At 33.7% G+C, this 15,841-nt stretch overlaps 1 protein-coding gene across 4 annotated transcripts; it reads right to left on the minus strand.

Moving 5' to 3' along the window:
- Nucleotides 1-450: 450 nt before the first annotated feature.
- On the minus strand, nucleotides 451-3,332 carry LOC147399957 (uncharacterized). Of its 4 annotated transcripts, none has more exons than XR_015179156.1 (4): nucleotides 3,128-3,331; nucleotides 1,162-2,772; nucleotides 928-980; nucleotides 451-782 (listed from the first exon to the last, which is right to left on the minus strand). XR_015179156.1 is itself a non-coding variant. In XM_086445537.1 (3 exons), the coding sequence occupies exon 2, from the start codon at nucleotides 2,668-2,670 to the stop codon at nucleotides 1,165-1,167; it is 1,506 nt and encodes a 501-aa protein (XP_086301663.1). In that variant the 5' UTR covers nucleotides 2,671-2,772; nucleotides 3,128-3,332; the 3' UTR covers nucleotides 451-837; nucleotides 1,162-1,164. The 4 variants fall into 4 exon arrangements, 2 of the variants coding, with proteins under 2 accessions (XP_086301663.1, XP_086301662.1); XR_015179157.1 differs by having other exon boundaries at nucleotides 451-837; XM_086445537.1 differs by lacking the exon at nucleotides 928-980 and having other exon boundaries at nucleotides 451-837; nucleotides 3,128-3,332.
- Nucleotides 3,333-15,841: the final 12,509 nt, after the last annotated feature.

Genomic DNA, 15,841 nt, shown 5'->3' on the forward strand with positions numbered 1-15,841 from the left:
CCATATAACAATAAAGTATTATGAAATCTTAAAAAGAGGAATTATCAACAGCCAAAAGCGAAAAAAGCACTTGGAACTTAAAAAGATATCTTTTGCTTTGTGGTAATAGATTCACATCTCCACCACTTTTGAGAAAAGTTGGTTTTATTCTCCATCACAGGAAAAATCTGATTCCATTCTAAAAACATAAAATTAATACAACATATATATATATATATATATATATATATAGATATATATATTAATTAGGTAAAACAATCATCTATTATATCTCCAATCTCAAATGAACGAATTCATGAAAATATAGGACTAACTCCAACAAGGAATAAATTAAGAGAAAGTCGACTGAGATAGTACGATTGCATACGAAGAAAGCCAATAATAACGTTAACTAAAAAGGACATTCTAGTTGAAGGTTCTGAAAGATCAAAAGAAAGACCCAAAAGAATGTGAATTGAAATTGTGAGAATATATTTGATCACACTTGCAATAAAATAAGAATAACTAAACACCGATGAATCTAATCTTGAATCGGGTAAAGTGGTAGAAAAAACACAGCAAAGACGAATACATATGAACACACTTGCTATTATATAACTTTACATAGAATTAAATGAAGTAACATGATTTGCTCAGCTGAGCCCAAATGTCTGGGACACATCGACATGGCACTAGTGGCAGAAGAACTAAAAGCTGAACAACTGTTAGCATTAGATGCTCAATTTGGACGATAATCTCTGGTACCAAGATTTCACAGCCAGGCCACAAGCTTTAAATCACACCTGACAAAGCAAGGGGAATTCCATAAATATAATTATTGGATAACGGCAACCATCACTGGCAGCACAACAAGAAGTCTGTCATTAGAAACAGAACCAACATAACAAACTATTACAACCAACAAACAATATATGAGGCAATCCTTACCATTAACTAAGGAGCTTCAATTTTGAAGCTCAGCAACAAATCCCAATCAAAAGCTAACCACGTGCATAACAACAAAACCAAGACAATTAGTGGGACTAAATATTTGCAGAAGAGAAATGTGCACAATAAGGATGCACTTTTCATTTCATATATATCAACTTAGGATACAAAGTTAGTAACAATGGCACCTAAAAACATGGCAAGCAATGTTACACTTTTTTAAGTTATATGCACCTGTCAATTAAGTAGCAGGTCATTGGCTCCAAGGTGTGGGCGAAGGCACACACGGACCTCATGTTCTTCTGGTCCGACACGGTGTTTCGGCACCATGATTTCTAGCACGGTTCCTGTCTCATCGTAATATGCTTCCATATTTGCATCTTCGGGAATTCTGGTCGGAAGCGGAATTTCTCTTATAAACTCCCCTGGAGGACAATGCTCAGGAGACGGATCAGTGAGCTTGAATGTCCTGTCGTGTCTCTTGATGAATGGCATGCGAGCTGTGCTGACACACGATATCTTTACAATCCCATAAGTAAGACTATTCCTCCAAGAAACTTTCACCCTTTGTAGATCCGCAAAAGGCAAGCTAACAATGATCAAGTACCCTACTTCATCCTCATAAATAGTTTTTGCAGCCGTAACAGGTCCATGAACATTCCTCATTACACCACTAAACTCATTCAACCAAAGTGGCTCAATTGGGTGCATCTCCATATCTGAAACTTGATCAGAATGTGGAGTAATAATCGGTAAGCAGCAATCGTCATCATTCCCATGAGGGAAGAAATCCTTCCTCCGCTTGTTACATACAGGCAAAAGGTCCATCCCATCACCATTAACGTGGTTCAATGGTTGAGTAGACAAATTCAAACCAGACCCATTAAGCAATCTCCTCGACTGGGGGGTGCTCTTTAAAGAAGGAGGGTGCCTCTCAAGCTCAAATTCTGTGTTTGGTAGAGTCCTCCATGAACCAAAATCACTCGCTTCGGCTGGGATTGTGAAATTTAAATCCCTCCCTGTAAGCTCCATCCATCTTTTCCGTTCTTCCTCATCAAGACCATTGAGATTGGGCAACCGAACAACTTCGATACCATGCACACATTGGGGGTTAGAGAGGCCCCGATAATGTTTCCGTTGCATTCGATGGGACCGTACAAACCCTTTATCCACGCTAAATGGGAAGGGACGCTCACCTTGACGAGAGTGCCCATTCATGTAACTCCTCAGTTGCATCTTTCCTAATGCATTCTCGGGCCTTTCCTTGAACACCCACATGTACATGTTCTCCATGTCGTGCTGAACCAAGAAAACATCGAGCTGCAGATCTGATTTATCCAACGCAGTGATCCCGTTTCCATCTCTATTGATCTTTGCTTTTAGTTTATCATTCAAAACAGGCTTGAAGTAGAAATTAAAGAAGAACCAAGCACCCCATATACTATCAACCCGTTTGGCACATTTACGCCCAGCCTTGGATATATTCATAAGGGTCTCAGTCTCATAGATCTGAGGCCCCAAACCAACATCTAAGATATCACACGGGTCAGGATTCCATGATTGGGGAGGTGGGCTGCGTTCGACCGATAAAGGCAGATTAATATCGGGCGGTCGAGATAAAATGATCTGCCGATTCATCTCGAGGTCTAATTCGTCGTGAGAGTTCGCACTTGAATCCATGGAGAGGAGTGTGGATGGGTGATGATTTTCCATGGATAGGGTTGTAAGGAGAGCTTCGCCCATTGTTTATTTGACTCTTCTAGGGTTTTTTCAATCCCAACAAAGTCAACCAAAGCACCTCATAAACACCCCCATAAATTAATCCACACATCCCACAAAAAAACCCTGTAGATTAATCGATCAAACGAGCAAAATTACCCGAACAACGACATTAAAATCAAAGAAATTAGACGAGATTCATAAACACTAACACAGAAAAAAAAAAAAAAACCCTAGAAACATCAATCAATCAGTGAGTATCAGTAATCCTAAATAAAATGCAACCCAAACCCTAGAATCTCCTGAAATACACCAACAAAAATAGGATAAAATACAGTATCAAATCAACCAAAAAGTCAAATCTTTGAAGGAATCAACAAAGATCATCCCCAAATCTCCAAAAAACTTAAACCTAAACAAAGAAAAAAAAAAAAAAAAAGAAAAGAAAAAGAAAAGATCGATGAGATTCTTGGAGGATTACCTTCTGAGATTCACTCCACAGGAACAGAGGCCTTCGGAAGCCATCCTCATCTTCACAATTCGATCCGTCAAACGAGAAAAACAGAGAGAGAGCGAAACCGTCTTATTCTAGACGGATTTCTCACGGTAGGAACCTACACCAGTTGAGCCGTTGTCTCATAGCTCCGTTACCGTTAGTTAACGTTAACGATAACGAATAATTCAGGTGAGATAATTTTTGGGTGGCTTATTATACAAAGGTAGTCAAAATAGGCGTCAACGTAACTAAAGAGAGAGGGGGACCTTGATTCAATGTGTTGCCGCTATCGTATAGGTGACAGTTTTTATTTTTACCCTCTTTATGGTGGGACCCTTCGAAACCCTAATTATCTTCCCACTCTCCTACCACATATCCTCTACTTCAAGGACTTCGATTGCAATTTAACTACCAGTTTTTGTTTATAGCAGCAATATCACAAAATTCTACAACTTTTTTTTTTTTTTTAAATTGAAGAAAAAAAAAAAACTTTTAACAGGTACTAAACATCAAAAGCCTGACTAGCTTAGTAAGATTTAATCTTAATAGAGCTCCAGAACTCACATTTTGGCATCCAAAAAATATGATCCGATGCTAAAAGGATGATAGTGGATAAAATTTGAAAGAAGAATTATTTTTCACCGTCAAATTTTATTTTTAAATTTAAAAATTCAATAATCACCTATTTGTAACACCTTGGATGAAGGTCAAAATGGATTTTTTATTTTTTCTAAGTTTTTCCATGAAATTTAGAAGGTTGTGGTAATCCATGTGGGCATGATGACCGTTAGTAATATTTGAAATCTTTCTAAATTAGTTAAAAAAAAAAAAAACTGTTTTTCTTGCCAATATGACAAATTAATTAGCGATTTGTCAATTAATTGTCCCCCACCCCCTTCGATCTCAAGATTTTATATTCTTCAAGAACAAGATAAACTTTCAAGGGAGGTTGAAGTTGAAGGGTTTCTGGGAAGAAATCCAAAAACAATTGTCTGATCTATGAAATTTTTTTTATATAAATCTTTCTTTGATTTATTCAAATTACATTGAATTGCAGGGATAATTGTCAAATCCCAACTTGATTACTATGATTTATATAAATATGGCACATGAACCCACTAAACCTATGAATGTAAATTTCCTTCCTTGAAAACAAAAAGTACCATGATTGGTACCTTTTTTTTAATTATTTGAAATGACATTTTCCTCCATGGGCCTTCGAATGGCCCATGAAAAAGAAAAAGAAAAAAGGATTAAGTCAAATGGTTAAAAATCACCAATCATATGTTTTTTGGCCAATAGATTTATTAAGGAATGGGTCCAAAAATACATTGATCAATATCATGGTTCAAAGTCTTGTGTCATTTCAAAAGGTTTCGACAAAACATTTTGATTTTAGACAAGATCATAATAAAATGTTGACCTTGAGAGAGGAAATGTTTCAAATTATTTTGAAATGTTTGGATTGAGAATGATTTAATTTTTCCCCTAATGGAAATATTACATTTGAAATAAGATTTCAAACATTGATCATTAGATCCAAAAGAGTGCATCATGTGGCAAACAATGGAAGTCAGGACTAGGATTCTTACCCAACACCCATAATACAATATCAAAACCTCAAATTAAAAGAGGTTCTGCTTTTCTTCGTGGGGGTTGATAGAGATAAAAACATGCAATGTATGTGTTCTGATATGTGGGGTTTTGTTCGGGATTCAGACTTCCATATTCTCAACCTTTAATGAACTTTTCTATTTCTTTAGCTTATAGAAAGACTTACAAAATTAGAGAAGATTTGGAATTAACTTCTTAAAGGTATTATTTAATATTTAACCAAAAACTATATAATTTATGCTTTTCTTAGGTCACCCATTACGCAATGATTAACCTTAAAACAAATCATAATATAAACTTATTTCTATTATTTACCTTTTTTTTTTTTTCCTTTGTCGTTTCACAAACAATGGGTTCGATGCATTGTGTCTCGATCTCAAAGTAGCTTAGTTGAACACTAACCAGGGGCAGAGCTAGTAAGGAGGTGGTGGGGGCAATTGCCCCTACAGAACTTTGAGACACCCCTATATTTTCAATTAATTACATTGCTTTTTACTTGGGCCTTCTCATATATTAATTGGAAATGACTTAAATATCATTTTCTTTATTTTTTAATAGAAAATCTCTGAATTTCTCCTTGAAATCATTCGTCTTCTAGTTCTTCAATTATACAACTAACCTTAATTTGCCCCCACTACAAGAAAATCCTGACTTTGCCCCTGACACTAACTATAGCTAGAATTAGTGTGCACTAAGAACGATAGCTAGCGGATTATTTAATTGGTGATGACAAGATTAAATTAGTTTTCTAGGGTTCTTGTTTTGTATAATTTACTTCATCCCTGCGCGAATGCAAATTTAATAAATACAATACAATACAATATGTATGCTTCATAGTATTTAGAATCATTAGACATGGCCCAGATATCACCTGTGCATATGTGGTGACCTAAATATCATTTTCTTTAATTTCTAATAAAAAATCTCTGAATTTCTCCCTAAAATCATTTGTCTTCAAGTTCTTCAATTATACAACTAACCATAATTTCCCCCCACTACAAGAAAATCCTAACTCTGCCCCTGACACTAACTATAGCTAGAATTAGTGTGCACTAAGCATGAGATCGGATTATTTAATTAGTGATGACAAATTAAATTAGTTTTCTAGGGTTCTTGCTTTGCATAGTTTACTTCATCCTTATGCAAATGCAAATTTACTAAATACAGTACAATATGTATGCTTATGGTATTTAGAATCATTAGACATGGGCCAGATATCACCTATGCATATGTGGTGACCTAAATATCATTTTCTTTAATTTCTAATAAAAAATCTCCGAATTTCTCCGTAAAACCATTTGTCTTCAAGTTCTTCAATTATATAACTAATCATAATTTGCCCCCACTACAAGAAAATCCTAATTCCGCCCCTAACACTACCTATAGCTAGAATTAGTGTGCACTAAGAACAAGATTGGATTATTTAATTGGTGATGACAGAATAAATTAGTTTGTCTAGGGTTCTTGTTTTGCACAGTTTACTTCATCCCTACGCGAATGTAAATTTAATAAATACAGTATAATATGTATGCTTTATAGTATTTAGAATCATGAGACATGGCCCAGATATTACCTGTGCTTATGTGGTGACGGGTCAAATGGCATAACTGATGACATGCATCTTTATTTGGATCTTCTGTAAGAAAGTAATATAAATAATCCAAATACCCTTATCTTCAACTGCTTGCCTAGACCCATTTTTTTTTTCCCATTTGAGTCTCTATGGTAAAATTTTGAGTTATTGAAATATCCCTCCAAGTTGTGGTGAATGTTTGAGATACTAGTATCTTCAAATGAGTCACGATAATCTAACTTCCCCATGTGGCATACTCAATCTACACCCACGATGTGACAAGTTCAAGAATCATAGATTTGCTCTCCTCTACTTTTCATGAGATATAAAACTACACCTTTTTATGGGAAACTGTAATTATGTATCCTAAGGATAGTAGATCTACGATTCCCAAGCCTGTCACGTCAAGGATAGTAAATCTTCGGTTCCCAAGCCTGTCACGTCAAGATTATCACGATTCTTTTCAAATTGATGACAAGCCCTTTGACCTTGATCTTTATTGGAAAACTAATAGAAAATGAGTTAAATACGCCCCTTTTCAACATATGTCCGTCTAAAACCTCTACTTTACTCCCAAAAATCTGTCATCTTAACTATCTTCTATACTTAGGGTAAATTACTATTTGTCATTATCTTCAATCTGTTACCTTCAACCCCGTCTGCAACCTCTTTGTCAAAGATCAATAATTTTTTCACCAAATTTTTTTCTTTTTCTACTTCCCTAAAAATCCTATCTTGTTCTTGACGTTTGAAGGAAAAATGAATCTTCAAATGGAAGAATAGGTTAAAAAGTTTTGGGTAAAATGTTAAACATGACAAATTTCAAGTAAAAAATCAAGATTTTTTAATTAGAGGTTAAAGATGAGGGCATTTTGGGCATTTAAGTCAGTCTTACATTGAAGACCAAGATTGAGTAATCTTGGCATTGATTGAAAATATAGGGGTATCTCAAATGAGTTGTGATAAACTAATGCTCTTTACGTGGCAGTGCAAAGAACCATTGATCTTCTTCTTCCGGATACAAAAGGAAAAAAGATCTATGGTTCTTGTCACATGCCATGTTAAGAGCATTAGTTTATCATTAGTCATCTCAAATATCCACCAAAACGTGCAATGATATCTCCTCTCAACCTTCAAACCAAGTACTAGACAAGGTTTTTGTTTTATTTATTTTAGATTGAATACAACGGTCCTTTAGGATTCAAAATCAGATTTTTGACCAGAGGTTGAAGACTTTGGATTTTTAAAAAAGGAATCAAGGATTTTGGGCAAGAGGTCGAAAACAAGGGTACTTTTTGTCATTTTAGTTAATTTCTTGTGGAATACCAAAGTCGTAGGGTACATCATCAGTTTGAAATCTTCCAGGCTATATAATTTTCACCAACAAAGCTTGAGTGATTACCTTAAAATTACCCTAAAAAACATTCAATATTTGAGTTGAAGAATACTAGTTGAGCAATATTTAATTGGGTTGATCCGATACGTTACTTTCCCATTTTATGATAGGTTCTGGCTTTTAAAAGTTGAATGCTAGTAGGAGTTTCAATGAGTCAATTTCGATTCGATTATTTTAAGAGTGAGTTTCAAAATTGTTAATTTTTCTTGATTCCGATTCCTATTCTCAAATCAAGGAATCAAAATCCAAATCGACAATTTTTTTTTTTTTCTCTTTAAACAGGTCTAGCTCTCCATTTCAATCGAATCTTGAGGTTTTGATCCTTAGTCGATTCAATTCCAAGAGACCTGACTCTGATTGGCTCCAATAAAAAGAAGGAACCAAAATTGTCTTATTTATTTTCGTTTCCATTCGATTTTGGTTAAATAGGTATCCATTGACAACAGTATATGCTACTACTTCATGGAGTTTTAATTAAGACCTATGGGAAAGAGATTTAGTAAGTAGACTTAATTGAGATTGGTTACATTTGCAACCCCGCTTGTAAAGTGCGAACTTTTACACTGAAAACCAACAACCTTTCAAACATTTGTGCTTCCAGGATGTGCGGTGGGTCGCTGATGGTGCATGGGTTAATGGTACTCGTGGGTGCGGAAGAAAGTGTCACTTTCACCCATTTATTGGACACGTGTCAATAGTAAAAAAGTCTTTGATTTAATTCTTTCTAAAAAAAAAAAAAAATGGGTCATATTCAAGTTCTTGATGGAGTAGGTGCGGATTTACACTCACACACAGACACGCATGCGCGCGCGCACACACACAAGACAAGAATGTTATAAGTTATTTGCAACTTATATTGGCCCCACAAAAAATTTTACCCTCTCAGTTGTCCTCACAAAAAACTTTTCCCTTCTTAATTACCCCCTCATGGGCAAATTCTTGGCCCCATCCCTATGATCTAGGGCAAATCATTTTTAATTTATTCAATCTTATTTTCAATCTCTTGAAAAAAAACCTTGATTCTTCTAACAAAAAAAAAGAAAAAAATCACTGACTTCTACTTTCAAATATCCTATCTTGATCTTGAAGGAGAGAATATAAAGTTGAAGATGAAGGGTAAAAATTTACCTTGTTAATTGAAATTGACTGATTTTGAGGAGAAAAACTAATTTTTGTGTGTGTATAAGTTAAAAATGTGGTATTTAAGTCATTTTTTGATGGGGGTGGATTATGGGACATATGTAAAAACAATGTAATAATAATAATATTTTAAAATATGGGTTAGAAGTTTCGGATTGAGCTGATTTTTTTGTGAGGATGATCCCTATGATGAGAAGATCATCCTAAAAAAAATCAGTCAAATCTAAAACTTCTAACCCTATCAAAAGTGATTTAGAATGTAGACCGTCAATTTTTTACTAATAATTTGTAAACCACTTTTAATGGACTTAGAAGTTTCAAATTGAACTGATTTTTTTGTGAGGATGATCTTCTCATCATAGAGACCATCCTCACAAAAAATCAACTCAATCCAAAACCTCTAACCCATATTTTGAAAAACCATTGTTTTTACATATGTTACATGATCCACCCCCTTTCTAATAGCCTTCTAAAAGTAGAACGATGGCGAGGGGTATGTCATGAGTTTCAAAATATTCATCACTTAGAGGAGTATGTTTATAAAGCATCTATGATTTTGTGCACACCTCTACGTCAGTTGAATGCAGTGTTGTAGGAAGTCAGTTTAACATCATCACCCTTCTTTTAATGAGTGGGATACTAATGGGACAATTCAATAGGTTTGGTTAAGTTACAAAGTTTGATCTATTTAGTCATCGACATGTACCAAACATAATGATTAAGAAAAAAAAGATTGTTTTATCATGCTCACTTTTAAATATTTAACCCAAGAAATTTTGTCGGAATAGTGTTTATTTGTTTATTAATATTTGTGTATAACATTTTTATTCTTATCACACTCCAAATAAAAATTAAAATACACTTTTCAAACAGTACAAAAGTTTGGCTCAAATCATAATCTCAACATTACAAAGCATTATAACATTCATTCAAAAAATTTCAATGGTTATTTGCAATTATGATTGGCTCATATAATACCCTAAACCCAAAAAATAAAAATCTAACACAAAATGAGACAGCATCTATTCACACCCCAACTTTTATTAATTAACAATCATTCACTTATTTTCTTTATTTTTAATTGGATTGTAATAAGTAAGTTAGGTTCAATAACAAAAATAAATGTAAATAAATGCAAGTACAACAAGTACCCTCTTTGGTGGAGTCATCTCCAATCTTCTTTTAAAATGTGCATAATATAGGACATAATTTTGGCCTTTTTTATAGTCCTGTTTTGTACTTTTTCCCAAATGTTTGATGGACCTTTTGAAAGCCGATTTCAACTCATTCGGCCTAATATACACCACTGAGCCTGGATTCGTTATGTCAGTTTGGCTCAATAACAGTTATTAGTGGAGCCATGTAACATTTGTGTTTGTGGTGAGCACTAAGGAGTGTTTTCTTTCTTATTCTTCTTCTTTTAGTTGGGTTAGGTGTGGAATAAAGAGAAGAGTCTTGTTCACTGCCTTCGTTGGACAATGCGTTCAACACTGTCCAACAAAGAGAAAACCATGCACTGCCACATCTGTACAGTGTTGAACACAGTGTCCAACTAAGAGAATTCAAATTTGAATTTTCTGTAACAGTGTTGATTTGCTCTTCATTATAAGCTGATTTGGTCAACTTATAACATCATTTATAAGGTAAGAAAGCTCACTTTAACTTAGACCCTCTTTTTGTGTGTCAACATTGACTGGTTGGATTCAATGAACCATTCAAGTGGTTTCTCATTCACTGCTAGTCAATAGTAGCAGCTAAGAGAGGTTATTGGTTCAAGTCTACTTATCCAAAAGCAATATATATTCAAACATTATTAGGGGAAAATGAGGAATATTTCCTCAAGGCCCACCGCAGGGGTGCTCCTTCACTTACCTGGTGCATGTGATGTGCGGGTGTTACATATGCCCAAAGAGAGACCCATATGCCTTGGCTCCAGCCCTGATTCATTTAGTTCTCCTAATCGGATGTAAGTCTGGACACCCCATTATCAAAAAAATAAAAATTTTGCACTAATATAAAATGTCATTAGTACAAATCTTGGTTCAAATTTTTTGTTATCTTTTGGAATGTTTCACAATCTATTTTGACCAAGATCACAACAAAACATTGAAGATTTTGGATTGTATTCAAATGTTTAAGAATATTTTAAAATTTCTTAGAATATTTCAATCTAGACCAACCTCCTTGTTTCGAGATAAGATTTTAAACATGGATCTGAATCGCCAATTAAGTAGAGGTCTACATTATTAAGTTTTTGACTGTTAAATGGTTTTTGACATTTATGTAATGTGGATCCCATGGTACCCTAAGTGGTTTAATTTGGGAATAACTAAGTACGACGACTGACTACTTCTCTTTAATGTAGCACCAACTTATCAATTAAAATTTGAATAATTAGAATTATATTTGAGTGCTTTAAAATATTATTATTATCTGATGATTTATTCTTATTTTTGTACTCAAATCTAATGTTTATGTATTATTAATCAAAGCTTTCTACATGTCAATATTCATGTGGTGGGTGGGGGTCAAAGAATGTGTCACATGGCATTTTCAAAGGAAACTCATCAAGTTTTTCATGTTAATAGAGACAACAAATTGGGGTCCTCATAGACCACTTGATGAGGTGCATGTTAATTTTGATTAATTAATTTATTTGAAAATTTCTAATGAAAGTGTTGCCTTCACTAAATTAGGCCACGTGGCAAATTAATTTGGGCCCACTAGATCTCATTGATGTGAGTCATATCACTAATCAATAATCCTCCAAAATTAAAATCGTAAAGTTGAATGGCTTCAGATGAAGTTCAAAATGACTCATCCACGTCATCTCGATATCATTCAACAATAATGAGATGGATATATGATACAAAACGTACAACTCGTATTCTTGTTTTGACAATCAAGTCATCTTGCATGAAATTTTGAAAATCTCGGCTAAATCAGTAAAACTTGATCTTATATATTCTAAATTAAATTAAGATAAATTTCAATGACTAAAAACACCCTTAAAAAATGGTAAATTCAATACTAAGTTTAACGTCTGATATTTTTCATGAATGAGATCGAGTTGTCTTGGGCAAGACATCTCATTTGGGATGAAATAATTCATTCAATAATTATTTATTGGTATATATATCTATATAAATAATTATAAATGTTTTGTAAAATAAGTTAGATTAAAAGATATTGAGTTACAATGTCACATTTTATTTTGATAATTGATATTACAATTATATAATACAAAATTAATTATTTTAATAAAAATATGAAACCCCTGATGTCGAGGTCATACACCAAGTAGGCTGAAAAGGTACAAATGGGCACATTTTGCTACGTGGTATGATTGGATTTGAGTGTTTGTTACATATGCGAACCCAACGAGGGGATGTTTCAAAAAATTATTGAACCAATCATGCTTTTCTAATATTTACGAAAACAGTCAAATACCCGATTGTTTGTAAATTTTTTTAATCAAAATGCTCAGACAATCATTTTGGTTAAAGTATTTAATTACTAAAATGGGATATATGTTTATTTTTGTACGTAGTTTAAAAAAAAAAAAAAATAGTTGATTTAATAATGTTTGCAGCTGTTACGTATCCACTTAAATCAGATCACAAAAATAATAAAAAAGAAGAAAAAAATTGATATTGATCTCATTCGAGGGAGATCGAATCTCCTAGGCTACCAATTCAAAATGGTGAATCTCCAAAATCCAATAGGATCTTAATAATAATTTCTCTGCATATTTTTTTATTAATCTCATAATAAATTTAAATACAAGATAAACACTACCCTAACTATCCACTTCTCAAAACTACCCACTATCCCATAACCCACAATTCAATTTCTCCCACAATATAGATTATGATCCTATGCACCTAACCTATTTTAACTATTATACTACTTATTAATAATATATTTTATACATCATATGTATCTAAAACTACTCTACTCCCATTCTTATAATTAGGCACATAACAACAATACACATAACTCTCTTCGTAATTTCCCCTTAAATCTTATTTTTGGTGTGTAATCGGCCAATAATAAGTAGAAGAGTTTTAGCGGATTTTAGAGGAAGGAAAAAAACAAGTGCATGAACATGAGGGGTAGGCTCAATGGTAATTTGAAATCCAATAAGTAGTGAGAGTTCATAGGTTGTGTGTAGGATATCCAATATGAGAAGTGGCTCCTCAAGGGCCACTTGCAAGGCATACCCTAACTTAATGCATGTGATGTGCGGGCGTTGCACGTGCTCGGGGGTAGGGACCTATATGCCTTGGTCTCAAGGGTGGAGACAAGATTTTCTTGTAGTGGGGGCAAACTATGATTAATTATATAGTTGAAGAATTTGAAGATGAATGGTTTTAGGGGGAAATTTTTTGGTTAGAAGTTGAAGAAAATGATATTTAGGTCATTTCCAATTAATATATGAGAAGGTCCGATCAAGAGGCAATGTCATCAACAAAAAAATTGAAAGAAGGGATGGGAGGGGAGGTGAGGATGTCGGGGCAAATGAGGAGAGAGGTGAGGGAGTGAGGACAAATGAGGTATGTAATTAGTTGAAAATATAGGGATGTCTCAAAGTTTTGTGGGGACAATTGCCCCCATCAACACCGCCCCTCCTTGGTCGAGGCCTTGGCTAACCCAGTTCTATTAGTCAAACGTAAGTTTGGATTCCCGACTAACAAAAAAAAAAAAAAAGCAAGTGCATCCAAATTTGTACATTCTCTTGTTTTTTCCAAAAGGGAAACAAAAACTTTAATGTGATTTTGTTGATAGATTTAAATTAATAATAAATTTGCTTGATTTTAAAGTTATTAGTGTGACCTTAGTGACTAAAGACGGCGGCACAGATATTTGAGTAAGAGTGGAAGCATAAGGGCATTTGCTATCTCTTAATAACAAAAGAGTCTTAATAATATGGCTTGCCAGGTAGCATACTCAAATGACTCCATGACGAGGACAAGTTTGGGAATATGTATGCCTCGGAATACACTTTTTATGACGAAGTAAAATCGTATATCTCGAGACGTACAAATTAATAGAACCCGAACTTGTTGTCATGGAGTCATTTAAGTATGCCACTTGGCGAATCCTATTATCACGACTCATAACAAAACCATCATTTCTAAAAGATAAAAGTATAATATCTCTATAAATAAATAAATAAATAAAAAACAAAAAACAAAAAAACACAGGTTTTTGTTAACGTGTGAGCTGTAAATACACTTAGAAAATTAGAATACAAGGGTATTTTGATAAAAGAAAAATAATTTTTTCAAGGTACAAAATCCTATTTCCTAAATGTATTTATTGCACTTTAAGGGCACACATTAACAAGACCCAAGAAAACAAGTAAATTGGTCTTATTAACTAATTTGTGCCTCAAAAAACAAAACATGACTCAACTTTAACATCACCATTATATTGCCATTCTAGTCAACCTCCAACTATCTATAGTCGAATAATTCTCAATATATATAATTATGTACTAGAATTGAAATAAAAATTATTTCATAATATTGAATATAGGCTCTTTATGGAGAACGAATTTCCAATATTTTGAAAATGAAGATTGAAGAAACATCAACTCCCAAATCATCTAATTGAGGATTAGTGCGCACACCACCATTAGAATTTAGAAGTACCCCTGCCCATATATGTTGCACTTTGATTTCATATTTTTAAGTAATTCTACCTGTTTTTTGAACTTAACCCCCATTTTATTTCTAATCGAGGCCGAACCTAAATAAGTGCTTGAGAGATAGTCATCCATACACTGATGAAAGATATACAGATTCTAATAAAAAAGAGAGGAACCATGATGGACCCTAACCATATAGATATGTGAAGAATAAGATTCGATTAATTCTCTTGAATTTTCGATGAATTACAATCAGAAACAAGTCTAATAGCAAATCCAAGAGATTTAAACCTAATCAAATCAAATCCGTTATAATATGATCCTAATCTAATATAAAATCTATCCTAATATCTATGGGTGCAACTTGGTCTGGTTCAAACCGAGAACCAAACCAAACCGATGGCTTTGGGGTGGTTTGGTTTGGTTTGGAACAAGTTGTGGTTCGGTTCCAGGTTACAAAAATGGAGAACCGATCAATTTGGTTCGGTTCTTGGATCAAGCTTGTATAGAATTGCACCAAATCGAGAACTGAACTCCTATGCAATAAATAAATATATATGTATATAATAATTATTATGAATTATTTAAGAGTTATCAGATAGATTAGTGATCTTTTATGGATAAACGAATGATTTTTTATGGATAGATTTGTGATTTATTATATGAAATTTTATGTTTATTTTTTCATTAAAAAATATTATTTATAATTTATAAAATATTTGCAATCCGTGGAACCGAACCGTGCCAAACCGACTTTAATTTGGTTTAGGTTGGTTTGGTTCCAATAGAATTTGGTTCGGTTCTGGTTTTTATTTAGTGGAACCGACCTATGTTGGTTCGGTTCCAATTTGACCTCAAACCGAACCGAACTGAATCAAGTTGCACCCCTGTAATATCTATTGAAATGATTTGGTGCATCTTAATACAACTTATTACATAACTTCCTATTTAATACTCTAACAAGATCTACATTAAATCTCACATGAATGGCTCCTTTCTATCATATAAAGGAAAATTTGATTTCAAGCTCCCACTCTTTGATGCTCCATGTATGCTTCACTAATTTATCTTGATTAATGATTCTTAACCGTACAGCATTTTTTTTTGTTATTATAAGCTTTGAAACCCCTAGGTGGGCCTGTTCATCATAAAGCCTATTATCAAAGGAATTATAGGGAACCTTGATTTTAACCATTTTTAAACTATGTGATAGAAATAGACATTGTAAGAAACGTAGCCATTCTTGCAATCAACGCTAAGCACATTGTTTGATAGCTTTTTTTTCTTCTTGGCAGGTTACAACATTGCCCATATTTCCTTAAC

Source organism: Akebia trifoliata, chromosome 6 (assembly GCF_017979445.1).
Source record: "Akebia trifoliata isolate Shusen 1 chromosome 6, ASM1797944v1, whole genome shotgun sequence".
Taxonomy (NCBI): Eukaryota; Viridiplantae; Streptophyta; class Magnoliopsida; order Ranunculales; family Lardizabalaceae; genus Akebia; species Akebia trifoliata.